Source organism: Lathamus discolor, chromosome 10 (assembly GCF_037157495.1).
Source record: "Lathamus discolor isolate bLatDis1 chromosome 10, bLatDis1.hap1, whole genome shotgun sequence".
Taxonomy (NCBI): Eukaryota; Metazoa; Chordata; class Aves; order Psittaciformes; family Psittacidae; genus Lathamus; species Lathamus discolor.
In genome coordinates, this window is record NC_088893.1 from 16158452 (window position 1) to 16185925 (window position 27474).

A 27474-nucleotide genomic window follows, 5' to 3' on the forward strand; every position below is an offset into this window, starting at 1 on the left:
AGATTACTTCAAATTAAGCTAAGGTGTGATGTTTTAAAAGTTAGATAAACTCCTGAATAGCCCCAGATTGGAGTACGAATTAATTTGTGTTACTACTCCAGGAGGGTGGACTAGCTCTTTAATCCAGAAATGGATTCATTGAGCTGTAGTAATTCACAAATATGGATGTGCAGCAAAGTCCAAAGAAGGTATTTTTAGTCTAGAGGATTCAACTAATCACATGAAAGTACTCTCAAGGGTCAACACTTCATTGTGGGAGCTACTACAGATGAGCTGTTTAGCTTCAGGCTCACCCTGTTTTATTTCTTATGACTTTGCTCATGTGGACAAGGGTCATGAGGCTTATGAACCTTGTTGCAGTCAACCACTGGTGACATTTGGGATGTGGAAGCACTTGGGCACTCAGAGTTCACCTGCAATATAACTGTGCTGGCTTTCTCCTGTGCGGGGCAGTTTAGGCATGGAGCATGATGGCCAAGGGAACAGATGTGGGGACGAAGTCCGCCTGGGGAGCATCATGGCCCCTCTTGTGCAAGCCGCGTTTCATCGCTTCCACTGGTCTCGTTGCAGCCAGCAAGAACTGAATCGGTATCTCCAGTGAGTAGCTGTTACACAGTCTCTCTCCTTTGATTAGGAAGCATGTAAGAACAATTCTGCATCTAGCATTTGTGCTTTAGCCTTTGTTAGTTACTCAGATGGGGTTGATTAAAACAAAGGATCTCCTATTGGGAGCAAGATACTTTCCCATCAATTGCAAATAATAAGGCAAGTTCTTTGCCCATATTAAATTGTTCTCATTTCATTTGCATCTATTCATTTTCTGGACATTGACAGCATATATGCTGTCCTCTCAGGGGTTATGAGAAGGCACTATTACAAATCTCATTGCTAACTTTCCTCCTTCTCTAACGCAGTGTCTGGCTGGAGGGGTACTTATGCTACTCAGCACTGTGGTGTCTATCTTACAGATACCAAATTTGTCTTCAAAAGCCATTTGCTGCTTATGATACCTGTCAATGATAGGTGCTCAGGGCTTTTCTTGACTCTAAGATATCCAGAGAAAGGGCATGGTTCTAGAAATAATTCTTCAGTTGTCACTTTTCCTTCAGGTACCCTAAATGTAAAACCTGTTTAAACAGCTTCATCTGTGTCCTTTGCCTTCCCTTTCAACCTGACACTTTGGGCACTAGACCTGCTGTGGATTTCCTGGACAAACTGCGATGTGTATGACCATGGTTTTGCTCCATATAGGAAAAAACTTACCCCCGTTGTTAAGTGGAAGTTGTATGGCAAAAAGATAGGGAAACTACAAGGATGCTTAGAAAACCTGAAAATGAGTAGGAAAAAAATACAGTAAAATACGTGAAATAAACACGAGTCTGTCTTTTTGTCAATATTTGTGTTATCTTGGGTATCTTGGGTATGGCAATGGAATAGAAATGTCGTGAGGGAAGCGTGGTTGTTTCAATTAGCAAGATCCTTCAGAGCATTAGACATTAAATAAAAGTCATCTGGCCTAGAGCTGCTTTACATTCTTTTAAATACAGCTATTTGAAAATATCTTATAACAAAGCAGAATGGTGGCTTGCTTTGAAGGAAGTCTAACCTCAAAATTCTGCTTTGAGCCATTGGTATCTTCAAGGCAACCTGAAGAATTGCCAGAACAGACTTGTTTATGCTGTCCTTATGTCTGTTAAATAACTCAGAGACATTTCAGAGATACTGTTGACCATGTTGGTCTTGTGAATTAACCAATTATTATACTGTGTTAACCATTCATTGATACTAGCATCAGTCCTCTGTCCTCCAAACAACTTAGATGTGATTTTAGTACATTACAGGTTGTCTGCATAATATAGGAGGAGGAGAGGTACTCCCACATTCATCACACAGAAAGGAAACTTTGTACAAAGTATGGATGGAGCTGAGAGCTATCAGGAGAAACAGAAAGGGAGCAAATGAGCGTTTAACGCAGGCAGGAAAGCACACGTTGTAAATGAATTGCTGCTTTCAGCAAGGACACGGGAAAAACTGCAAAGCTTAGTGGTAATCTTGGATGCTTACCCTGGTGTCTGCTTCTAAAACTTCACTTGAAAGACAGTCACAGGCAGCAAGAAATTCCACAAATGGAAAATTAATTAAACTTTCTTTTCTTCTTGGTCTCATGTGGATTCTTCCTTTGATTCCTTTCACATAAGGAGCCTGGAGACTGATAGGAATTTACCTGCAAGCTAAATGGAAATTACAATGGAAGGGCTTCAGAGAAGTTATATACAGCATCCATTAAAGGTGGATACAATATGCTAAAGTTAACGTGAATGTAATTGCAATATTAGCTGCTCTTCATGACCAGCATCTGAGAAATCATAGGCTCTGTTTAGCTTGGAACAAAAAGGCAATGAAACCACAAACACTGTGCGAGTCTCACAGCCCCATCTGTTACTCTAATTTTGCCTGTTGCAGTTCCTACGATTGTCTGCGTGATGATCCCTTCGAACACGACTGGCCTTCCCTTCCACAGCTGCCAGGAATTCACTACTCCATGAATGAGCAGTGCCGGTTTGATTTTGGTTTGGGCTACATGATGTGCACAGCTGTGAGTACTTAAGTTTGGCTTCTGCTCTTTCTCATCCAGAAGTGTTGTGTCTGTGAAATGCCCTTAATAGAGACAGTGTAGTGAAGCCCACAAGGCAAGATGTTGTGCCCACTTAGCTGTAAGCAAGGAATGACAATTGAATGTTGACAAATATGTTAAGTATCTCTGCCTTTTTTGTTTCAAACTGGAGTTACTGAAGTAATTATTCTGCTGTCTCAAATATTTTTTGACTTCAAGCAAACAAGTTGGCTGCATTATTGAGCCTCCTATTTTGCTACAAAACTCCCACCCAGGTGTGAAGGAGATAGATTTGGTGGCATATCTTGTAGAGCCAACATGTGACACTATACTTTTATGATCCAGTTTTATGAAAAGTATGATACATTTTGATGCCTAGCATGAGAAAATGAATTTGACAGCGAGTAGAGCAGCTTGGGAAGGACTCTTGATAACATGGTTGGCTCTCTTGCACCAGGAAAACATGAGACAAAGTCTAAATTTAAAGCAAGGCAAGATGAGTGCAACTCTCACTGGGTTGGCTTCAGAAAGCAGAGTCTTTTGCAGCAGGGCTGTGCCTCCCACCTCCAGCTCCTCAAGTAGGACAAAATATTAAATAGAAAGAGATGTTTTCAGCTGGTGTGGCAGCTGCTAACACATAACATCTCTGCTTCCATTCCCATCTGCAGGAATATGTGTGCCGAGCTATGTCTCTAGAGAATGGATGAGAACCTTTAAAGCATCAGCTGTAGTGCTGGTCTTGACACAGTTCTTACTGATGCTGCCTTGGAAGAATGTCCCAGCCAAAGAGGGTCTTTTCTTACAGCCATTCTTTGAGTCTGGGGGACAGATGCTTTCTATTCTTTGTTCAGAGTAGCCAAAAGCATGTCCAAACATCATGTTTTAGTATATTGTGTGGTGGGTGGTGCTCATCCTCTCCTATACAACCTATAGGTAAAATGGCCGATTTATTCATTGGGTCAAATTTCCATCCTCCTAAGAAGGTGATTGCAGCAGCTGAGCTGCAGTCTGAGCAGTTTCCTTCTGCCATGAGTGCACAAGGATTTTCTTGTTTCTTTGTCAAATGAAGCAGCACCATTTGGAGAAGCTGTAAGGAAAGACAGTGTGTGTCTGACTGTCAGGAGGACTTCTTTTCCCCTTGTCCCTTTGGTCAGTACTGTAGAACTATTTTTGCCCTACTTTGGATGCAGGTGGGACCTCACTTCAGAGTCAGTGATGATTTTGCGTGAAAGCTCAGGTAATGCACAGACACTGGAGTGTTCCCCAGGAATCAGTGATGAGAGCTGGTGTTTTACACTAGAAAAGGAAAAGCCCCACCGTGCTGCAGCTCCTATTGCAGTTTCCAGTGGGAGCTCTCTCAAAGCATCGTCCCCTCTGATTTTTCTTGTGTTTCAGTTCCGTACGTTCGATCCCTGCAAGCAGCTGTGGTGTAGTCACCCCGAGAACCCCTACTTCTGCAAAACAAAGAAAGGGCCTCCGCTGGACGGGACCATGTGTGCACCAGGAAAGGTGAGAGAGGGTGTTGCTCATGTGTGTTCATGTGCGTTTGTGTGCAGTTGGGGATGTTCCCCTTAAAATCAAGGGGAATGAGAGAAGAACCTAATTTGAGGACCTAAACTCATGAGTGCAAGTAAGGCTGTGTTGAGCAGTGTGAGGGGAGGAGGTAGGGGCCAGGGTTGGTGTGTCCTTCATGACAGCTCTGTGAACATCAAACCCCATCCTCAGGCAAGTCATGGAAGTATCTGCAGATTGCCCCGTGCTTCTTGGCAAGTCTTTGTGGTAGAGCAAAATCTGGGGATATTTCCACTCATCTGTGAGTTTTGTGAGGCTGGAAAGGTTATGTTTGTATCAGTGATGTTATGGTGATGCTGACTGGCTTCGTGCAGAGAGCAGTGAGGTCTGGAGGTGACAGCCCAACTGCTGTGGCTGCCATGAGGGAAAGGATAGATGTGGGAGTTGAATATTACCTAGAGACAACCAACATGATGGCAAAGATGAAGTGGGAAGGGCTGATCTGCAGAAATGGATTTGCTGCCTTGATGAGCATCAAGGGAGGCATGAGGAAGTGTGGAGGAAAGGTCAAGGTGGCAAGGGCTCAGACAGCTCAGACCCCATAGCCACCATGCTGGACCTGCTCCAGGTCTCTGTTACCCTTCTGTGGAGGTCATGCTGTGCTCATAGTGGATCTGAACTCCAAGTCCTTTGAAGTTTGCTGCAAAAGTCTGGCTTCCCTGGGCTTTGGAAGCAGAGACTGACGGGGAGAGGAAGATGTTGCTACTTGGAAAGATTGTTTGGTAAATACGAAGGGATGACGTCATTTATGTGATAAATGAACTGTATTAGCAGCTGCTCTTAAGGGTTGAAGTGTGTTTTTGTGAAAACATAATGTAATGCTAAATTAATTCCCTAGCAAATCATACTCTATATAAACCATGCCTTTCTGCTTTTCTCTTCTTCTGATTATTCCTTTTGTAACAGCTTTGTTTCTTGTTTAAATATATATATTTAAAAATTATAATCCAAAATCTTAGTTTCTTTCAATTCACTTCTCTACATCTTGATTTTTGCCTTAAAAATACTAATGAACCCCCCAAAAAATACAGTTATATTCCATTTTGTTGCATCACCCTCTTCCCCAAGCCATTCATTCCTATTAGTATTTAAACAGAGATGAGAAGATAAAAAGGACTTGTAACCATACAGTTAAGGATCTGTCAGTGCTTCCATTATAAACAGTTTGTCAGGATATTATGCAACTTAGCTGTAAAAATTTTCTCTGGACTGGAATTTGGGATCCAAGGCTCCAGCAAACTGTGCAGACAGCCGGGCTTTTTAGCTCAGTGGAGATGCAAGAGAGCATGTGCACGTTCTGAAGCTTCAGTAGATGATGGGACTATGACTGTTTTATTGCCAAAGGAGCTGTGCCAGGTTTTTCTGATAAATAAATCTATTGCAACCTTCAAGAAGAGAGAGTGACAGAAAATGAAGAGTGACAGAAAACTAAAACCATTTTGTTAGATAAAGCTGAGCAGTCTGAACTAAACACATTTTAGAAAATAGCAGTGTTAGGAAGGTTATACAGCTGACTTCCTATACCGGCGCTCAGCATTTGACCAGTGTATTTATTAGTTGTTGTTGTTTTCAGTACAGGCACATCAGATCAGTGCTTTTCCATCTGTTCCTTTCGTTTTCATCCCTGCCTTTGATTTGGCCTTCCCCTGTTCACTGTCTTTATCAATTTGGAAAATACCGGAGACTCTTACCTGAAAGGACAGGAAATGTGAAATGCATATATTGCCCAAAGCTGGGGCTCAGTTGACATGTTGCAGCCTCCTTTAAGATACATCTCCCATGATACCTCATCAGCACATGAGGAAGAGGAAAATAACTTCAAACGTGATACACTATTTTCTTTGGAATAACACCAGAAGAGAAAGGAACAGAAACATTAAGCAATTAAAGATGTTGATTCAAGAAGAGCCATTTTTTCCCCACTTTAGAGACTTGCAATTTTCATGATTTCATACCACTAATTCCCAGGGCCTATTTTAAGCTCAAACCAATCACAACACTGATGATGTGTCAAAGAAACATCCTGGCTTTGCAGCAGCTGAGGGGACCGAATGCCAGAAACGAAAGTGATGTTCCCGAGACTAACGCGACGTATGGTGCATAGATGTTTGCACCTAAGCCTGGTGTTCACATAGCTGAGAACTGGTCTTTTTGCTTTCCCAAGCTTAGCAGATGCTATTGAGGAGAATCCAGTCCAGCTGTCTCCTTCCTAACTGGGGCAAGAACAGTGATGGGAGACATGAGATCCATAGCACATTATCAACAAGCATGCTGATAAGAGTCATGTCTGCACACCCAGGCTGTCATGGACTTAAGCACTGGCCCTTAAAAGTGGAAGGAAGATTAGACTTTCTAATGCTGTCTATATATGTGTATGTATGCATGTATGCACACATATAGATGTATATTTAAGTAAATATATGTAAATGTATGTAAGCTCTTCTGTGCATGTGGTTATCTGAAAGAAGTTGCCAAAAGAGTGAGGTTCTGCTGTTTCAGAAACTTTTTAATGGGTCTCCTTGTGCAAATGGAGACACTGAACAGCCATTATGGTAATTGGCAGCAAACTAATAGTTTGCTGGGTCTAGGGAGAGAAAAATAGAATATTCTCTTGGAGCTTCCCAGCCAGGGAAGAAGGCTGCTATTTTGGTAGAATCCTAAAGGAAATGGAGTATTTCATATTGCTCCCAGCCTGATTTTTTTAAACTAGATTGAGTTTTCAATAGCAAGAGGGAAGATTCTGTCAATTTGGTGAAGCTTTGATGATGCAGCAACTTGCAATTACTTCTGTGTTTGAATATTCACATTAAATTCCATGAAATTACTCCAGTGTGTAAAGTTAAGCACATGGAGGGTCGGAGTCTTAATGTGAAGTCAAAGACACTCCAGACGCTGCTGTAGTAAACCATGCAGATGAGGCATAGCTGTGCAGAGATTAACTCTGCATAGCATTCTGTGGATTAAAAGAAAACATATGCTTTCAGCTGATAATTTATTTACTGTATACAGTTCTGTCAGCTCCACTGTGGGCTTCAGGCTTCTGAAGCCAAGCAACCTCCTGAAATGTATCATCAGCTTTTGTTCCATTTTTTTTAAGCTATTACTCTTCTGGGGAGACATTTGTATCAGCTGAAGTAGGTAACTGCTCTCCACAGGACAGAAATAAAACCCAAAGTCATTCAAGCAAGGAGATTGCATGCTCAGGTCCATCTGCTTGCTGCAGTGACTAGCACAAAGGTTTCACCACCTGAGCCCCTTTCATTTCTTCTCTGGGAGAGAAGGAAGAGCCTGGTACCTGCTCCTGCCAGCCAAGCTGATGTTGCTTTTGGATTTGGCTTACGTGCCAAGGATCCAGCACAAACCTTGCAGGCCTTGTCTTTCCTTGCACTGTGCTAATGAGAGGATCTGAGTCAAACTTGGAATGATTTTTTAGTCTGTCCGGAAAGGAAGGGAATGATTAAATATTGAAATAAATAGATATTATTGAGAAGGAAAATGGACCAAGAAAAAAGGTTTCTGAAAACACTAATGTGTTCTCAAAGCAATCCAGATAATTTCCCACTGAGAAAGCTGACCTCAGCTTCTCTTGGAGACAGGAGACAGATGGGTAAGTGTATGCTGTGTTAGTCACCACAGAAACAGTGAGGATACTTGATTCTCCACTGAAGAAACTTTTACTGGCTCAGGGTAGACTTCAGTGTTAGAGCTTTCAGTTTATCCCTTGCAACTAATTATCCCGAAACAGATGGAGCAGCCTGCGTGTGATGGGAAATGCGAATAAAGAAGTAACTTTCTCCTGATATCATCTCAGGACACTGAAGAGAGCTGAGGGACACCTGCCATGATGCAGTACGAGGGGTTACCTATGGGTAACTGGGGTGTCAAGCAAGGAGATAGGAAAGTCACAAGTTGCTGCCCAATATAAAATAGGTAGAGTTATCCATGGAAGACCTGCAAGTCTTTTCTTGAAATATTAACTTGCAGATGTGTTAAGCCCACAGGAATACACTGGCTCTTTTTTTGGCATCCACAGCAGCTGTTTCAAAGAACTGCTGAAAACAGCAGTGGAATGTTTTACTGCAAGAGATTTAAGCTTCCTCTCCTGGAAATTGCACTTGTTTTGGACTGTCCTGTTTGCCAGAAAAATAGGCGAGACTGTAAGAAGTCATCTTCTCTTCCACTAGGAAAACAATTTGCATTCACCCAGGGGTTTTTTTCTCATTAAAAGAAAAAATTGCTTTAATGTACCTCACTCTTTAAGTGAAACCCCCTGTTTATGAAGGGAATAGTGGTTGAAATTGGCTCTTTTCCGCCTCATTATGTAGTTAATGTAGTAGCAATAGCAAGGGTTGGCTCTAACTTCCTTTAGTACACAGGAGATTGCTCCATCTCTGGTTCTACCTTCTCGTGCCTTTTCTTGCATGGGTCTGCACAGAATAGGACTTGGTTGTGAATCATTTTGGTTTATGTAGGCTCCTTTCTTTTAATCCACAAACAAAAAGGCAGAGCTGGGGATGACTCATTTTACGCAAATGCTTGTCTCCTAATAGCTTCCTGACAATCAGCATATGACCAGCTTCTCCAGTAAAAATCAGTGCTGCTCTTTCTTTTATGCACCAAAGTCAGTAAGACTTTTCCATGTTTGCCTTCCAGTTCGGGGACCAGTCACGGTGTCAAATAGGTGGTTTATTAGTGATTGTTGCAAACCCACATCCCCCTGTTCCTGGCTAAAGCAGGGAAAAGAGACTGGAAAACACAACATCACATGTCTCTCCTCCTCCTCCAAGTGCTGGATCCTGGATCATCACATCACAAACATGTGCTACGTGGCTCTTGAAACAGATTTGGTGATTGCTGTGGAACTTAACACCTGAAGGATGCAGAACCCTGATAAAAGGATGTGTGAGCAAGCACAGATCAGGAGCTGTCACATCTCATGTGCTTCCAAGCCCAACTGAAATGTGTATTGACAAGCTGATGCATTGCCAGCTTCCTCTGCATCTCTGAATGGTCCCATTGCTACGTGGGGCCTGACAACTCAAACTGTTCCTTCAAACAAACCTCTCTAAAGCCATAAGTAAACAGTCCCTGAAGGGTACAATGCTGAGCTTCAAAACAGAAGAGAGCAAAGGACATATTAGCATTTTGCATTTCTTTCATGCTTTGCTGAATTATTTCTTGTTCTGTCAGACGGCTAAGAAAAATCTGCCCATTACAGCTCTGGAGCAGGATTGGTATAATTGGCTTTGTGGTAACTCATCTATTTCATAGGTTTTGACTTTGAATATTTGAAGTAATGAGAAAGAATGAATAGTTGAAACCTAATTTCTCCTCTTTTTTCTACTCCTTGTCCGATCAAATCAGCACCAAAATACATTACATGAATAAAGAGCCAGTCACAGAGCAGGGTAGCAAATCAGTAAGCTGTGTCTTGTCACTATTTTACTAATGATTCTCTCTTTAATTCAGCATTATTAATGATTATCCATCGCTTTTGAATTTGTCTTCCGGATCACTAATCGCTCTATGCTTAAGAGCGCTCTCCTGTTCTATATCTTCTGATTTTGTTTTTGCTGGCAGCATGCATTTAGCCATATGCTTGGCTTGTGCTGCCTGCCAAATTCCTGCGTTCCAAGGCTTGTTAAGCTGTGCAAAATGTTGTTGTTGACTTGAATGTTAAGGAAAGTAAGTGACTGATTGCACTTGTTGTTATAGCCATCTGTGTGCCTGAGCCAGAGCTCTCATCCCAGCAGTAACCGTTAGCGCAGACGAACTGCGACAGTCTAATGCAAAGTCATTTGTTGGGCTGGAAGTATTTTCCAGCATCCTCACTTCATCAGTTAGCTTTACAAAAGCAGAAATAGTGCTAGAAAGGGCTAGAGTATGTGATCCTTGGGAAGAATTCACCCTGACTTCAGTTAAGTAAAAATTCCTTGATTAGGGACTGCAGGAATTGGTGGGAAGGCATTTTTCATGTTTCTTTAATGAAAGGAGACAGTAGAGTATCAGTACTGAAGCTATGAAGGCTCCTAGAGAAATGTGCAAATACCGCATAGGTTTAGGGAATGTAAAATTATGTGTTTCAACCTCTGTAGAATGGCTGTATTAAAAATCAGGTAAAGGGAAAGCCTATTAGGGCATGATTAACTGCCCAGAAGTGGGACTGTGCAAGGCTACTCCCTAATGAATACTTCCTGTTATTTTGGTCAATTTTAATATAAGATCTCCACGGAGACTGCAAGAGTTCTTTATTTAACAGCACTAATACCTAAAATGTGAGCTGTCTTTAATTTCATGCCGCTTACCTGGTCACATTTAGGGTAGGAATCCGTATGCTGAGTTAGGAGCTGCTGGGAAGGACGGTGCTGCAGCAGGAGCATGTGTTGCCGCTGCCTGAAATGGCTGTATCTGATGGTGGAGGCAGAATTTTACCTTTAGCCTCCCAAGATTTGGAATTCTGTTATTTCCCTTAAATAAATCTGTATCGGTTATCTTGAAATCACCGCTGCAGATAAGTGATGAATAAATGTAATGCTGAGAGCAATTTAACAAACTTTGGTAGGCTTGCGTACAAGTGCACAAGATAGGTATGTGCACACTCACGGCATGTAAGGTTATAAAATCTGAGTTTGGGACTGTGGGCACAACCTGACAGTGAGTCTCACTATTGCTGCTGGAGAGGTGAATAAAACTTCCAGAACTTGTGCCTAAAATGAAATCTGTTGCACTACGGCTTCTCACATCGTAATTTCACCGTCTGATCATTTTGACCTATGATTTTGTCTTTTAGCATTGCTTTAAGGGCCACTGCATCTGGCTAACCCCAGACATCCTGAAGCAGGATGGACACTGGGGGGCATGGAGCAAGTTTGGCTCTTGTTCTCGCACATGTGGCACAGGAGTAAAGTACAGAACACGGCAATGTGACAATCCACAGTAAGTATGGATGGATCCATATGTGCTTCTGATGTGGAGTGAATGAACTGTGAGAATCCTTGCTAAATTACTAGTGGTGCTTGCTAAATCTGACCTGTAGTATATGTTGTTAGAAATTCTACTTTGGGCCCTTAGCAAGTCATGAATCATCTTTCTTTCTCAGTTTATCCATCCATTAAGCTGCTTATAGAGTTACAAGTATCTTGAAAGTGCTATTATGCTATTGCATAAAACATCAGTAAAAGTTCAGGGCCGTATATATGTGAGTAGGAAATAATGGCAATGAATTGCTGGAGGGTTTTTTTAAATGCATATACTTTTAAAAGATTTTTGTTAATCCACTTTCTGGCTATTTCAACAAGAAGTTCTTGAAATATTTTCACAGTGTTTTCATTCCAAGTTGGAGCAAAGCTCCAGAGATCAGGACCTTCCCCAAAGTTAATTTTAGCGATGTTGGATTGGTTTGCTTTGATAACTGTGATATGGCTCACCTAGGTAATGTAGAATGACTTAATTCCAGTAACACTGGAAGTATATTTAATGAAGATTGATATGTACAAGTGATACGAAATGTATCATCATTGCTATTTATTGCCGTATCATAAAATGTGAAGCTCCTAAGAGCAAGACCTGAAGCAATTGTCAGAATTAAATGCTTTTGCCAGACACAGTATTTTTGACATTGACTGTCTCAGTTTGTGCTGATAAAGCGATTGAACTTGACTGGTGTTACAAATCGTCTTATCACCGATTAAACCAAAATAAACCAAGTTTTATGAAGCAGCATTTTCTGATGGAAATTGTTCTTTTAAAAAATGTACCCATTCTCTTTGCAGCTTTTATTACATTGGCAATGTGAAAGTGACTTTTATAGTTGTGGGCACAGTTTTAGTTGTAAAAATCTATTTTCATGTTGGAAAAGCCTAATGGACTATTGAAAACATTTTCTGTGTTTCCTGGAAGAGGGTGCAAACCCAACTACCACTCCTGAGCTCTGTGTTGCCGTATCCAACAGTGATGCTCATCTGCATGAGGGATGCAGCACTGAGCTGGGCTTTGTCTGGATTTGCTGCTGGCTTAGGGGTGAATGTGAATGAGTTGCTTCATCTGCTCGTGCTTTTCTTTCCTGGGCTGCCCCAAGAAAATGGCTTTTCCTACCTTTATCAAGTGGTTTAAGGCTGTAGTTGCAGAAGGTTGTGACAGCAGGTTTTTAAAAGAAATAAATATTTTCCATATGAGAAATACATAGCTGGCTTCATCAGGTGCCTATTGTTATTACTAGAAATGAAATTGCTCCTCAGATGGTTTTATAGACGCTTGATTCATGCATTAATGGTAAAACTAACCATGGGTTTCTCTCCCTCCACAGTCCCGCCAATGGAGGCCGTACATGTGTGGGGCCAAGCTATGAGTTCCAGCTGTGCAACACTCAGGACTGTCCTAAGGACTTGGAAGATTTCAGAGAGGAGCAGTGCCGGCAGTGGGATCCTTACTTCGAGTACCAGAACACGAAACACCACTGGCTCCCCTATGAACATGTCGATGGTGAGCGGTCCCTTTTCCTATGGAAAGTAAAATCAGTTGCAAACATGAATAAAAATCATATAAGGAGGGGTAAAACTTATACAAATTATACAAGGAAAGATAAGCACCCCTCCCGTGAAGACAAGCTGAGAGAGTTGGACTTGTTCAGCCTGGAGAAGAGAAGGCTTGTTCCAAAGAGGGACTTTCTATGAGGGAATGTAGTGACAAGACAAGGGGGAATGGCTTTAAACTGATAGAGGGGAGATTCAGCTGCAGTTTGCAATAAGCTTTAAGAATATTCTGAGAAAGGTATCAGGTTTGTTCTTACCTCTTCCTGCAAGCACTTCTGGCACTGCTGGAGGGAGGAGTTGGGTTAGGTAGGTGCTGGGTCTGAACCAGCATGGTCAGGGTGATGGTCTGGTATTCTCAGCCTCTTAGAACAAAAATGTTCCTTTTCCTGTTAATGCCTCTGCTTACCTGTCAATGAGGGTGCACCTGGTTGATTTGGACCATGATGGCAACCTGTTATGTTGCAAACAGGCTGAGAAGATGGTTCTCAACTCATGCCATGATCAGCATGGGTGCTTACTAGTTTTAAACCTGGTCAATTCGTTTGAATGATGAGTCCTTTAGGGCAGGGTTGGCCTGGCAAGAAGCAGGTACTGGGCACCCGATCTATCCTCAGCCAAGCACCCATCCTGGGAGGGGAAGGGTCGCTTTGGGTGAATCACTTTGCATTCCAGTGAGAGGATGCTCAGCCAGAAGTTAATAGCAAATTCCTTGTGATTAATTCGCCTGACTTTGTTCCCAAGCAGTTCTCAGGGTCCCCTCATTCTTTTCATGCCATCTTGTGCAATCTGGGATTTTCGGAGGCACAGACACAGCCTCACGACTTAATTTAATGAAATAGCTTTGCTGGCACAGGGAGAGGGGACGAATGCTGTGTGGCCTGCGGGACCTTTGCTTCTGCTTTAGCCTTTGGAGCAGTCTGCTGCAAAGACCACTGAAACGAATCAGATGTTTTTCTGTTAAATTCAATGGCTTCTGGGTCAGAAACCAGCTCACTGATGTTTGAGCACTGATCACTGGGCACTGCTGGTTTCCCATATAACTTTGGTACAGCCATCTTTAGAGTTACATTTACCTGTGCAGGGTTATTAGAGGAAACAGCTTTTGTGTGAAACCATGGCCAGAGGGTGGCTTATGCTTGAACTCTAATGTATTTTAAACTCCCTTTTGTAAAGATAAGGCTTATCAGCAACATATTTTGTGCAGATAATGCAGTCATGGCTCAAAAGTGGCATAAATCCATACACTTCACACACAGCTCAGCTGGAAGTGTCTGGCACATTGTGTATGTGATGGGGACAGAGAGGAGCATCTTATCCAATGGCCAGAGAAAAACTGCTGAGCTGGGGACACCCCAGTGTGTGCTTAAGCCAGGCTGTGCATGGCCTGTCTCCCACTCCAAGCTGCCTATGCACCCTATCTACCAGTCCCTGCTGGGCTCACATACCTTGTGCCATGCATCTACCAGGGCAGTGTACAGTGACATTGGCTGTTAGCTCCCAGCCTCAACTGAATGAGATGGAAACACATGGGGAGCAGGGAACAGACAGTCACACAGTCACATGCATGTTCTTGCACCTCTACTGTGCCCAACGCCATGAATAGAAGATAATTCTTTGCAATTAACAGCAATTTAACAGCACTTGCACATTTACTGTTCCTGTAAAGCAATGGGAAGAGAACCCTCACTAAAATAAAGCCCTTGTGCAGTTGCTGGCACCCAGTCGGACCTCCTGATAATTTAATCATGCACAGTGAATGTATGGCACGCCTGGGGTGGGTGTGGGTACATACCCGGGGTGGGTGTGTGCATATCTGTGTCTTGTGCAGAGTTTAATGTTCCTAATATATTGAAAGGCATCAGATCTGTTGTTATTATTGTCTTAATAGGCTCCTATTAATAATCTGCACCAAAAAAAGGGAAGTGTCTGTTCTGATAGTCTAGACCCTACATTTTTAACATGCCATTTCTTCATCGTTTGAGAGCCATAACAAAGGTCTCTGATGTACCAATACCCAGTGGCCATGAGGGCATCAACAGCAATAACAAGGACTTTATGAAAAGAGGGCAGGGACTGTACAGGGCAATGGGCCTGTGAAGATCTATTTTAATTGAACTGCTATAATGGGAAGGTTGTTACTGTTTTAAATGTTGGAGAAAGTGTCCCAACCTGCAGAACCTTTATGTATTTTATCTAACAGAAAGGTTATCTGCTCTTCACTGCCAAGGAATGCATAGTGAATCCTATTATGAGGCTCAGGACAGCAAAAGGGATGGGTAAAATGAAATACACTGGTCGAATGCAACTTTATTTAGCCACTGACTAGTCATTTCAGCTTTATTTTTTGTAAGGAGAAAGAGGTACACTTGTCTGGCTGTTTGTGCATGTGTTAGCAGTAAAAAATTGTGTTTTTTTCTGAATCTCTTTTTCATCTCATCTTGTTTAATGATTTAAACTATCGTAAATACAAGTCCAACGATGAGGGAGAATTAACTTCATGTTTAGGAGGAAACAGTACAGCACAGCTGTCTCTGAAGACATTTTGGATGGCAGATTCGCTCTGTGTCAAACAGCTGCTTTTAATGGTAAAATGATTTGTGCTTTCTTCAGACTTCAGTGCAGTGCAGGCAAAACTGATGCAGAAATGCATCTCTCATGGGTTTCTGCAGCAGACTGCAGAAACCTCTGCCAGATTGCATCATTCAGCAGAGGATTAAATAGAGGGCCCCCCCATCAACGTAAATGATTTGTTATTTTTGAGATTGTTTCCTAATTACGAAATATGGATGCTTAATGATTGAGCAGCTTCCAAATGATCACATAGCCTTTGAAAGGGGATAAGCATGGATGATTTATGGGGTACCATGTTACGTTCTCTGATGTATGCAAGGAAGAGGAGAGACACTATTGAAAGTGCTGTTCGCAAAGTCAGCAACTAAACTGAACACAAGCAATTTGGGTCATTTTATTTTTCAGCTAAGGAAAGGTGCCACCTGTATTGTGAATCAAAGGAAACAGGGGATGTGGTGTATATGAAAAGGATGGTGCATGATGGGACCCGCTGCTCCTACAAGGACGCTTACAGCATCTGCGTGCGGGGAGACTGCTTGGTAAGCTTCTGGTGGCTTCTTTCAGAGCTTATGTGCTATGAAAACAATTAAAATGGTAGCTTGAGTGTTTCTCTCCAAGCATGACTATTCAATTAAGTATAAAAACACTTTGGGCAATAAGGACATTTCATTAGGGTTATTGTCACAATATTATGCGTGATATTCACAGTTGCTATCACATTGCATGTGACTCAATTCCAACAGCGCCTACCTACACAAGTAATATTTAATGCAGTGTTTGAAGATGAGCTATTATGATTAGCATTCAACGAAAGCTTTTCCTGCTGAGGTTTAGGGGCGGAATGTGCAATGAAACAGGAACATGCGGCAGCTTTCAAGGAAAGCGGTGTTAAGACGCAGCTGATGTGCATTCTCTGTACTTGATCATGCTATTTTTAAAAAATCAATGACCATTCCTCTAAGCTGGGATCTGCTGCAGGTCATCTTTCAATGGAATTAGAGGCTCTGGCTTAGCAATGCACTGGTGGAGGTGCTTATCCTCGTATGGATGCCTTGATTCTCCTGGCATCTGCTTTAAGATAAGCCGAGGCTTAAGTGCTTTCCCTTAACCGTGCTGCTTTCCTTCAGTAAGAGGCCCACTGTGAAGCATAATATAATAACCTGATTGACAGCTATTATAGGAACTGGAAGTATTAAAATCTGTTTAGATGTTGATCTTCCACGAAAATACTACAATTTGTATGTCTTTGCTGAAGCAGAAGTCTGGGGTTGATACCTGAAGTCTTGTTTGAATCATAGCGTGGATAAATGAGAATGACTGGTTTTCTCTTTTGTGCACAGAAAGTTGGGTGTGACAGGGTCATAGGTTCCACGAAGCAGGAAGATAAGTGTGGTGTTTGTGGAGGAGATAATTCCCACTGCAAAGTGGTGAAAGGAACATTTTCAAGAATACCAAAGAAACAAGGTCAGTGCTTTCAGTGTGTTTTGTCCTGGGGAATTCAGGGTATTCGTGTTTGAACTCTTCTGTTTCATGGAAAGTACCAGAGCAATCACAAACTGTTTACAGCATCACTAATTCCAATCAGTTCTCTGGACTTGCATTTGAGATGCCTCTAGAGTTTGAGAACAAGACTTTTGTCCAGTAGTCAGTTAGACCTGCTGATATCGAGGCCTGTGTATGCATAGAGGAGGGCTTCATTTCTGCTTGTTGGAGAACCGTGGACTTATTCGTGCTGCTGCTGTCACTCAGCTGAGCTGTCTGAGTCACTGGAGTGCTGCAATAATATGTCATCATCACTCACTGTCAGACAGGAGCTGGCATAGTCTCTCTGTGAGTGCATACGGCACTCGAAGCCCATTCTAGTCTGAAGCAAAGTCTGTTGATGACACTTAAGACATTTTTCTGCTGACCCAAAGCCCTTTGTCCCTGTTATATTCCATCACCTGGCACAGAAATAGGGATGAGAATGATGCTGGATTAGGTTCAACTTTCTGTAATACACCCCGCTTTTGAATAATAAGATTTATTTAAAAAACTAAGATAGGTTCCTACTGTTTGAGGCAAACTAACCAGTTTCTGTCTTTTCAAATACTACAATAAAGGACACATTAAGATGTTTGAAATTCCTGTTGGTGCAAGACATTTACTTATACAGGAAACAGACGCCACCAGTCATAATCTCGGTAAGTATGCAACAAGTCGGAAAACTTTCCGTCAGAATATCTTTTTCCTGCTGTTTATTTTTGTCTCTGGAGCCTGACAACGTGTTTATGCATTTGTTTACCCATTATCTTCCCACACCACATACCTCCTTTAAGTATGCATTATCAGGAAACTTGTTTGGCAATTCGATTTCCCTGTGCTGGATTCCCCAGTGTCCTAGCATGAAGATCACTGCTTTGGCATGTGCATGTGTGAAAGCTGCTGGAAGAGGAGCTGAATGACATTATGAGGTGCAATGCGTTATCTTCATGTGCATTTTGTAATGTGTTTCCCATCCTCAGTCATTTCCCAGCTACATCCAAATCCGTTTCAGATCTGCCCCATTGCTAACAGTATTGATGCGAGGCTGCCCGATCAATCCGGCAGCTTAGAAAGTAATTGAAATCTGTTCCTTGCCATGCCCTGTAATCAATGGGAAGCAGTGGCTGTTATTAATTGGAAGTAGATTCACAGCGAATGGCTTAATTGTGTCTTGAGTCATCCCCACTTGCTTCCCTTGCTGCCCAGTGCAGCCTGGCCTATGGATGAGGAGAGTGATCTCGCACTGATTCAGACAAGGTTCTTCTTTAGGTGTGGGGCAAGTGATGCACAGGGGACACAAACAGCTTGTTCTCTGTCTAGGCTAGTGCTGAGGGTGCAGGATGCTCAGGTAGCTGCTAGAGGCAGAGGGGAGTCAAAATCTGGTGTTAAATAACAAACAGTCCCTGCTGCTTCTAACGAGGAGAGCAAATTGTCCATCTCAGAAAACCAAGAGTCTTAATACAAAGGTGGCTGAAGTCTCTCCAGGTGAAGGCTGGGGCATTGATGGCAGCTGAACCAGAGGAATTAGGTGCTGTGTGCAACAGGCAGGGGCCTGCAAAGCAGCACAAGTTTAAGCAGGGCCGTGTTGGTGTCAGAGCTGATTCTGAGCAAGAGAATTAATGCAATTTCTAGTGTCTCTCTCTTTCTGTGGGGACCTGCTGGGGTTAGCCCAGTAGCCTTTCTCTCATGGAGCATTAACAGCCCCCCGAGCTGCCTTACAACATGTGAGAGAGCTGAGTAGCCACGGGACCCCCACCAGCTCTCAAATTGGCTCAGATTTAGCTGGTAGGTTTAGAAGTTGTTAGTTGGGAGCAGGCAGAGGGATGCATGTGGTGCAATTGTGCTGGCCTCATTTTGCTGGCAAGGCAGGCTATGAAAAAGATAAAAAAGGATGATTGATGTTTCTGGAGCTGAGCAGGAAAGCATTGGCAGTGGAGTGAAACACCTGAAAGTCTTTCCAAACTGGTGAAGGAACAGAGGGAAAGGACACGCTGGCTTTGTCTGCTTCTTCCCCTGGGACAAGAGCCCGACAGAACTTGAGATGAGAAGCGAATCTCTCTTGTTCTCTTTTCTCATATTGTTCCTAGCAATTAAAAATCGTGAAACAGGGAAGTTCATTCTCAGCGAAGACAACTACGTGCCAGACTCTAAAGTATTTATTGACATGGGTGTGGAGTGGGAATATCGGAATGATGATGATAGAGAAACTGTGCAGACCATGGGGCCGCTGCGTAATGGAATAGTCATTCTGGTAAGTCAAATGGAAACCATCTTCGGTGGAACACAGTGTCAGGGTTACAGAGCCATAATGTGCTATAATGTATTTTAGATTCCTCTTGTGAGCTACAAGAACACATCTGCTTCAATTCTAAGACAATAGTAAGATGTATTTTAATTCCTTTCTCCTAATTCATTGCTCTGTACAAGAGTTTTTCTGACTAGAGGTTAGGTGTTGAGCAGCCAGCTCTCATGATTATTTCCTGTGGATGGCTTAGCAAATGGCCAGTGTGTGAAGGCTCTCCCTGTTACTTACCATATCTGACTCATGAGCAGTAAATAAAAAAAGGTCAAAATGGTTCCTATCAGGTGGTTCCACAAGCTCCTTCTCCTGTCTGTGTTTTGAAAGGGTAACCTGCAAAGGCAGATACGGGATTCTTGGGCTCCCAGGTTCACTTTGTCAGGACACAGCCAGTTCTGCTGCTCCCAAACCCACCCGACTATACCCTTTTTTCACTGCAAACCAGCAAAAGATAGACTACAATGAATAGGGGTAGTTTGGTTCAAGAAGCAGCTGTAATGTGTTGATCTACAGCAGCTGAATGTCAAAGGAGGAATAAATATTATGTTTTCAAAGTACCAATGTTTTGCCCTTTATTCACATTGAGTTCTGTTTTCTTGCATTTGTCTTAGTGCAGTGTGATAGCAAAAACTCTAAGTAGTGTATATTTCTGTCAGGATTAAGTAACACGCTTCACAGGATTCCCAGGATTATCATAAGAACATTCATGTTTTATCAGAAATATAAGCAATTTTCTTCACTACTTTCAGTTATCTGTGTGCTTGAATTTGCCTTGTCTTTCAGTGGAACTACCCGTTATCATTTTAGTACAACATTTCCTTCCTTTATGAAGGGATATGGAAAAAATTTAGTATCGTGAAGTCAGTCCAATGCTGGCAAGAGAAATCAGTCTAGATCAACAACAGTCTTTCTTAATATGCACTTTAGAAACTCTGTGTCATAAGGATAGAGATACTTTATCATAAGGAGAAAAAAGATGTGTTGAGTGCATCTAAAAGGTTTAAATCTCTCTGGGGATGTTTTTCTATCTGAGCCATGATGGTTGCTATTTCACGTCATCTCACATAGCTTCTAATATGAGTCTTTCAAATCATTTTTCCCTACATTTGTTTTGCTTACTAGGTGATTCCTCATGGTAGTTCCAAGATATCTTTGACTTACAAGTACATGATCCATGAAGATTCCTTGAATGTAGATAATAATAATGTTTTGGAAGAGGATTCAGTGTCATATGAATGGGCTTTGAAGAAATGGTCCCAGTGTTCAAAACCTTGCGGAGGAGGTAAAAACAAAACCCCAGAGTGCTCAAAATTGATTAAGAGAAAAAGAATTGGTGACACTTAAGACATTTTTCTTCTGACCCGTTTTAATTCTGATTGAGAGAAAGAATGAACACTACATGTGGAACTCATTGCCAGAAGACATTAGTGGAGACCAGGACTATGGGTTTTATTTAAGAAATAGAGAAATAAATAATGAATGGAGTTAAAGATCTGACTGAAATGGGTTTGCAGGCAGATGGGGGGTGGCTCATTCCTGATTTATGTTTGTGAGACTGACATACTGTACAAATGTGCAAGATATGGATGAAGGTCTCCAAGCTGCCAGGGTGCCAGACCTCAAGGTGCCCCGAGACAGGACAATTCTGGGTACTAAATCTGCATGAATAAGTGTTCATTCATTGCAGTGTACAGTTCCTTTTGTAGCGTGTTCACCTGTGGTTCCAACTGCAACCTTTGATGGTGCATGTGCAGTTTGTTTGAAACCCGAGTCCTGCGTAAGATCTGCCAGTACTGAAAATAAGAGGAATGTCTTTCCTCAGGCTACCAGTTCACAAAGTACGGCTGCCGGAGGAAGACAGACCATAAGATGGTTCATCGGAGTTACTGCGAGCTGATCCAGAAGCCGAAGCCCATTCGCAGGGTGTGCAACCTCCAGGAGTGCTCCCAGCCCATGTAAGCATCACTGCCCACCAGCACTGCTTGGCGGCAGCTGCAGCAGGCTCTGTACCCAGATGGCACTTGTCACCTGAAAGTAGGTGACTTTAGCTTCCTCTCCGTGCATCATTGCAGAGACATAGAACTGTGAGCGTGTGATGCTGGGTTCTGCTTGTAGAAATACTATTTCTGGGACTGCTGGTTCCTATTACTGCTAAAATAAGTTGGATTAGAAAATAAGCGCTGTCTTGATCCAGACTTTTGTGTTCAGGCCATCTTGAGGTAATAAAAAATAGACATAAATTCAATTTATACCAGTTGATTTTACACAGTGTGAATTAACCATGTAAAAACAAATTTACAGAGTGCTACATAAGAAAATTATTGTCATACAGGCTCTCAGATCCAAATCTTCCTAAAGTTCACAGCATATTTTTGGACATCTGAACACAGGAAAAAATACTTGACCTGATAGATTTCTCCAACTACTCTTGTACAGCATGGAAAGCCTGGTACACCTTCACATTTGCTAGACATAGTCAAGTGTTACGAATACTTTAATTCACATTTTGACTGGCAGCAGGTTACTTCTGCCACATGCAGGACTCACATATTCCTTGTGTTGCTACTGCAACACGAAAGGAGTATGTCGATCCCAGCATTTACCTCTGGGGACCAAGTCTGGATTCCAGGAAGCACAGCAAATAAGTAGAACATACCACACAATATTTCCTAACTTCCTTTCAAAAAAAGATAGAAAAAAGAGAGAAAAGTCCAGAAACTGTGCCCCATAAACTCAGCATGGGTCATGGTTTAACATTTATTTATTGGAAAACTGTAGTAATGACCTAACTGTATCTCAGGCTCTCTGGAAAGGACTGTATTCTTCTTTCAGCTGCAAATATAATTGGACCCCGCTACCACAAAGACTCAATAGGATCCTAAACTGTACTTGGATTCTTGAATGTTTTAGTCACTTCTGTTTCCATAGAACGGTATTGGAGCATTTCATACGTGTACGTAGGAGAGGCCATTATTTAAGAGATTTTACGATGCTCTGTGACACCCACTACACTAATATGCTGCTTCTTCACTTCTGGGAAAAAGCCATCTTTGTCTCTGAGATCACCTTAGGATTCATGGCATTGTGCTCTGCTGTGCTTCTCTTCCTCCACAGCCGTGTACTTTCAATAGGCTACAAAGAGAAAATGGGGTGAAATTGCCACTTCTTGTTTAACTCAAGCATTTAGGGCATTGCCTGCTGCCCATGCTCTTTCTTGACTATTTCTAAACCCAGGGTTTTACGAGTACTTCAGGACAGTTGCTTCAAACTTGGGATATTTCTTCAGACTTTATATTTTTCTGTTAAGTTTATCCCATGAATACTGTCTTTATTGGACACTATTTCCTTCTTGGATATCTCTGCATTCTGTAAATATTTATAGACTGCTCTATATCTCCGTTACTTGATTATAACCAACCTTTCAGTAGTCTACATAAATTTCCTCTGGCCCTGTCTGTCCTTGTTGCTCCTCTGTAAGTTGCTTACTGTTGTAGCTGTAATCCTTGAGCCAGTTTGGATGATCAGTTTTCAACTATGCCACATCACAAACCATAGGTTGCATTTTACAGTGGCCCAACTGATTTCCACGTTATGAATTTGGACCTTCTGATTTTCAGTGTGGTGCTGCCTTCCCCTAAACCAAACATTTATGATGCTGAGGACCCTTGGTCACTCCAAGCTCAGCACGCAGAGCACTGATGGTGCAGTTGGGTTTGCCAGTGCTTCAGCAGATGGTGTCTGGCATGGCCAGGGATGAGCTCCATGGAGTATCCAGATATTGGCTAGGCTGGAGCTGCATTTCTAACCCAGCTGTTTTGGATTCACTCCTGTGGGAGCCAGCTGTAGGGATGACTGATGCTTGCTACATTATGAGACAAGGCACAGCTCTTGTGCCAAGACCTGGGAAGCTCAGCAGCACCCTTGGGTGGCTTCTTTTGACACAAAAACTACTGTATTTTTATGTGCAGTCTTGGAAGAGCGAGCTTAAAATCAAAGCAAAAGAAGCAAAGTAAGAATAATGCTTATCTCGGAGATAACAGGAAAGAGTCATGTTAAAGGTCTGGGTCTTACTACTGATTTTTCAGGGACATGATAAAATAACCCTCACCATGACTGCTTACGGTTTTTCATACATCTTCCTTTTCCATATCAGAACTAGTATTAACATCTTGTTAAACCTGTGTTTAACAGTTACTGTTCAACAGTTTGAACTCACCTGATTTAGAAGAGAGATAATTTTACTCAACTTATTTTCTTTTCACCGACCCAGATGGGTTACAGGAGAATGGGAGCCGTGCAGCAAAAGTTGTGGCAAAACAGGGTATCAAGTACGATCTGTCCGATGTATCCAGCCCCTACATGATAATACAAATCGATCCGTTCATACCAAGTACTGCAACAACAACCGTCCAGAGGGCAGGAGGCCTTGCAACCGGGAGCTTTGCCCAGCGCAGTGGAGAATTGGAGCCTGGTCACAGGTCAGTCCCTTTCTGGAGATCTCAAGCAACTGATGTCTTATAATATAGGGGATAAATTCTTGGCATTTGTTCTGGGCTTTCCATTCAAATGCATTGACACAATAAACTACACAGAGGGTGTATTGTTTCCGCTGCTACTAATGCCACGAAAGTGAGTTAGATGGAGAGACGGTAGTAGTGAAACAGCTGGCTGGATGATCCACACCCTGTGAGCCATCCATACAAGATGTCAGCATCAGGAAAGCTGACTTCTACCTGCTCTTTAGTCTGCCCTCAGTCATTTACCTGTTGGCACTAATTTCTCATCCATTGTTTCCCAAGGGTTGCTGGGGTCTAACTGGTGCTTGTCCTTCCAGTGCTCTGTCAGCTGTGGCAATGGCACTCAGGATCGCCCGGTTCTGTGCCGGACCAGGGACAATGCCATTGGCCTTTGCAAAGAAAATAAACCAGAGACTGTAAGGATTTGCAGACTACCTCCATGTTCAAGTAAGTGCTTGTCTTCTCTGGCATATGTTACTTGCTGGAAAAAGTTATGTTATTTGAAATGCCTTCATTGGATTTATACTTGTGTGCTGCATCTGCCTGGGGTGCCAGTTCTCCAAAGCTCTGGTTTTGAGCAGAATTCCCACATGTGGAGCGTGCTGGGCTTGTGGCTAATCAAGGGCATCATGTACCAAGATGCTTCTTTGCTTTCCCCATCTCCAGCAACAGTTCCAGGCTTCTTTTCCCTTCTGTCAAACACAAGTTTTCTTTAGGGGTTATCTAACTCAATCTTTTTAAGCTATAATAAATTTGTTCTTACTTAATCCAGGACACTAATGCCTTTATCCTTATTAGCTTTTCATCTGTTTTCAAATGATACTTATAAGATCATTTAATATATTCCTATCATTAAGTAATTAATATTTTTCTTTTATTCTTGATGCATTTCTCAGGGTAGCTTTTGATTCCTAATTAATTAGAACCAAGCTGTCAATTATGGTCTCCAGTACAAAGATTTTAAAGAAACAGTGTAACTCAGCTAGACCGGGTGTATCTTAGGAGATACTTAATGCTGCCGTGAGAAGTTCTGCTGGAGAACTGGCCTTCAGGCTGCTTTCAGTGTTGGTTTTTGCCGTAGCAAACTGGCAAAATAACACTGTCTGCCCAAACCTACACAGCCCAGTCATAATCCTGCCCCCAGGCTCCTTCACTGTTGGAGCCCACTGATGGTCATACCTTATCCGCTTCTAACAGGTCAGCTACTTAATGCTAATATATATTGTGTTACATCTTTTTTTCCCCTCTATTCAAGGAAACGTTTCTGATCCTTCAAAGAAAACCTACATGATACAGTGGCTGTCAAGACCTGATCCAGACTACCCCATCCAGAAAATATCTTCAAGTAAAAGACCCATTTATAACTCTGCCTTTGCCCTTAAATGCATGCCACATCGAATGTGGACTTTGCCTTTTGCTCTCTTCTTCTCTCTATGCGGAAAGTTCCCTTGACTTTGCCAAGTTTAAATCTTGGGCTGAATCTTTTTTTCACACCAGGCACTTGGTGCTCGGTGTCTTTCTTCTCTGGAGCTTGCATAGCACTGGTGATGGAGGTCTTGAAGTGTTGGATGTGTGAAGTTGGATCTCCAAAGTATGTTGCGGTCCTCTGAAAGGGAGCTGGGATCGGTTTGCTTGTTGCTTGGTGATGGTGAAAAAAGGCTCTTACTGGTTCACGATGTTCAGTTTGATAGCAAAACTGAGAACTTATTGTGAATGTGATCACATCACAATAATGACACCTTGTAGTGCTAAAGTTCTCCTTTATCTAGAAACCCTAAATCTCATAACTCTCTAGTTTCAGTTCGCTGACAGGGTAGTCTGATGAGTGAAAGACTTTTCTCATTCCATTTTCCCTTGCGGTGCCATCGCTTTACTCGCCCTTGCTGCTCATTTTTTCTTCCTGACCCTCACATTTATGTTTGTAACCTGTGGAGGGCTCAGTGGGAGGCAGAAGCTCAGTTTCTGTCGGTACTTTCTGTGCTGCTATGACACCATCCGCTCTCACCAAACTCCTGGTGGTGACATGGGATATTTTTCCTTGAGGAAAGCTGCATTGCTTTTCCCCTTGCACAATTTTTGCCAGTTTTGCATACTTTCACTTTAGAAACAGAACGGGAGCAGAGCAGGTATGGTCCATGTGGAAGGTTGCGTGGTGGTGTTTTTCTTAACCTGGCAAAGGCAATGTGGTGTTTTCATTGCCTGCGATGTCTCCAGCTGCTCAGCACGGAGCTGTTTATACTCATTACATCTTTGGTCTTTTTTCACCATGTGCATGTCTGACTTGACTGTTACGGTTGTATGTGTGTGTGTGTGTGTGCTCTATAGATGTGTCAACTGGCAAACATAACAGTGTGAACTACTACAGAATTACCTCAATTTTTATTGCTTTTTTTGTTTTTTTGCTTAGAAGAAGAATTTTAGAAAAATGCCTTAATGTTGAAATGTAAATGGCATTAATTTACCAGATCCAGCTTTAAATATAAACAGTACACTGGTACCTTGAGTTATTCTTCATATGGAGTGTTTTTACTTGAATGGTAACTATTAGAAGGCAGTAAATTTAATCCGAGGTTAATTTGCACAGCGCATATCCATATCTTCATCAGGACAGGATTGTGACCTGACTTACTGAAATTTAACTGGCATTCTTGCTTCACCTTCCGTGTTTGTGTTGAAGATTTGGAATTCACAAGTCATAAACCTGTTTGTGACAGTCAGTACCAATAGCAGACACGTATCCACTTTAAATCCGCAGCCTTGGAGCAGATTGCTACCTTATTGCTTTGATCATATCTTTTGGAAAAGTGGCATTTTGGAATCTTTGGGTCGTCAACAGTGTAGCACTTCAAACTTGTCATTATCATGTGATCACATACTGAAATTTTTGCTGTTAATATGATAATTTCCTGAAACATGTTAACAATTTACATGACAAGGTGAAAAAGCAAAGACACGTATCTGGCACTGAATACTGTTATGTAAAATAATCGGTGTTTAACTGTATAAATATATTCATGACTGTTACCTTTAAATAGACAATGTTTAGTGATGTTTCAAGAGATGGGTGGCTATAGAGAATGGTGCAATAAGGTATCTGGGCATTGTGCACTATGTCTATATGCACTTTGGTTTATCAGGGATATTTTATTAGTGTTTTGTATGTATTTAACATAATATTAAAGATGTGCCAATTCAGTTTGCTTTTCAATATTTTTTTATGAGACTAATGTGTACCAAAGTGACTGTGAAACTGACTTATTTTTTTCTTACTGATGTTTTGGAGATATACTTCCAGTCTGTCATGCATACTGCAAGTAAAAATAAAGAAAAGTTCAGCAAATCTGGATATTTTGGTTTGGATAGAGGATAGAAATTTCATTCTAGCGTTCATAAGCTACAGAGTTTATTTATATCACTTATCAGATGTCACTAAACAGATTACGTAATGCAGTTTTATTTTCATGTAATTTTAAGCTTGTCATTACATATTTTTTGGCAGGGGAAAAAAAAAAAGGCGTTTTTCTAAAGGTGCCTTTGGTGATTCTTACAAAGCTAAGAACAGATCTGCCTTGTTGAAAACTACATTTGAACATGGTTGGCTTTCATTTTGCAAGCTGTTTGGAGAAGCTTGCTTCTTGGAGAGGTCATGCAACACAAGGCAAAATGTACAAAAATTGCTCTACATCATTTGTAAATATATATATATATATATATAGCTGTATAGGCACATGGAGTCCTTTGTATGGAGTTGTGCATGCAGGTAGCAACAGTTCCAGCTCTTAAAGACTGGTTTGAAAATGTCTCCAAAGCCAAGGTACTATTCTTAGGTTCCTAAGGAAGAAGTTG

General features: G+C 41.9%; 1 protein-coding gene across 1 annotated transcript in view; it reads left to right on the top strand.

Annotated features, from left to right (window-relative positions):
* ADAMTS2 (ADAM metallopeptidase with thrombospondin type 1 motif 2) overlaps nucleotides 1-27474 on the top strand; it is a 177728-nt gene that overhangs the window by 143327 nt on the left and 6927 nt on the right. The window contains exons 8-21 of the mRNA XM_065690392.1: nucleotides 454-597; nucleotides 2464-2596; nucleotides 4010-4123; nucleotides 10977-11122; nucleotides 12492-12667; nucleotides 15694-15827; nucleotides 16629-16752; nucleotides 17391-17471; nucleotides 18900-19063; nucleotides 20234-20393; nucleotides 20934-21066; nucleotides 23382-23589; nucleotides 23946-24075; nucleotides 24884-24973. Of these exons, the coding sequence (XP_065546464.1) occupies nucleotides 454-597; nucleotides 2464-2596; nucleotides 4010-4123; nucleotides 10977-11122; nucleotides 12492-12667; nucleotides 15694-15827; nucleotides 16629-16752; nucleotides 17391-17471; nucleotides 18900-19063; nucleotides 20234-20393; nucleotides 20934-21066; nucleotides 23382-23589; nucleotides 23946-24075; nucleotides 24884-24973 (1937 nt within the window). The remainder of the gene's footprint in view (nucleotides 1-453; nucleotides 598-2463; nucleotides 2597-4009; nucleotides 4124-10976; nucleotides 11123-12491; nucleotides 12668-15693; nucleotides 15828-16628; nucleotides 16753-17390; nucleotides 17472-18899; nucleotides 19064-20233; nucleotides 20394-20933; nucleotides 21067-23381; nucleotides 23590-23945; nucleotides 24076-24883; nucleotides 24974-27474) is intronic.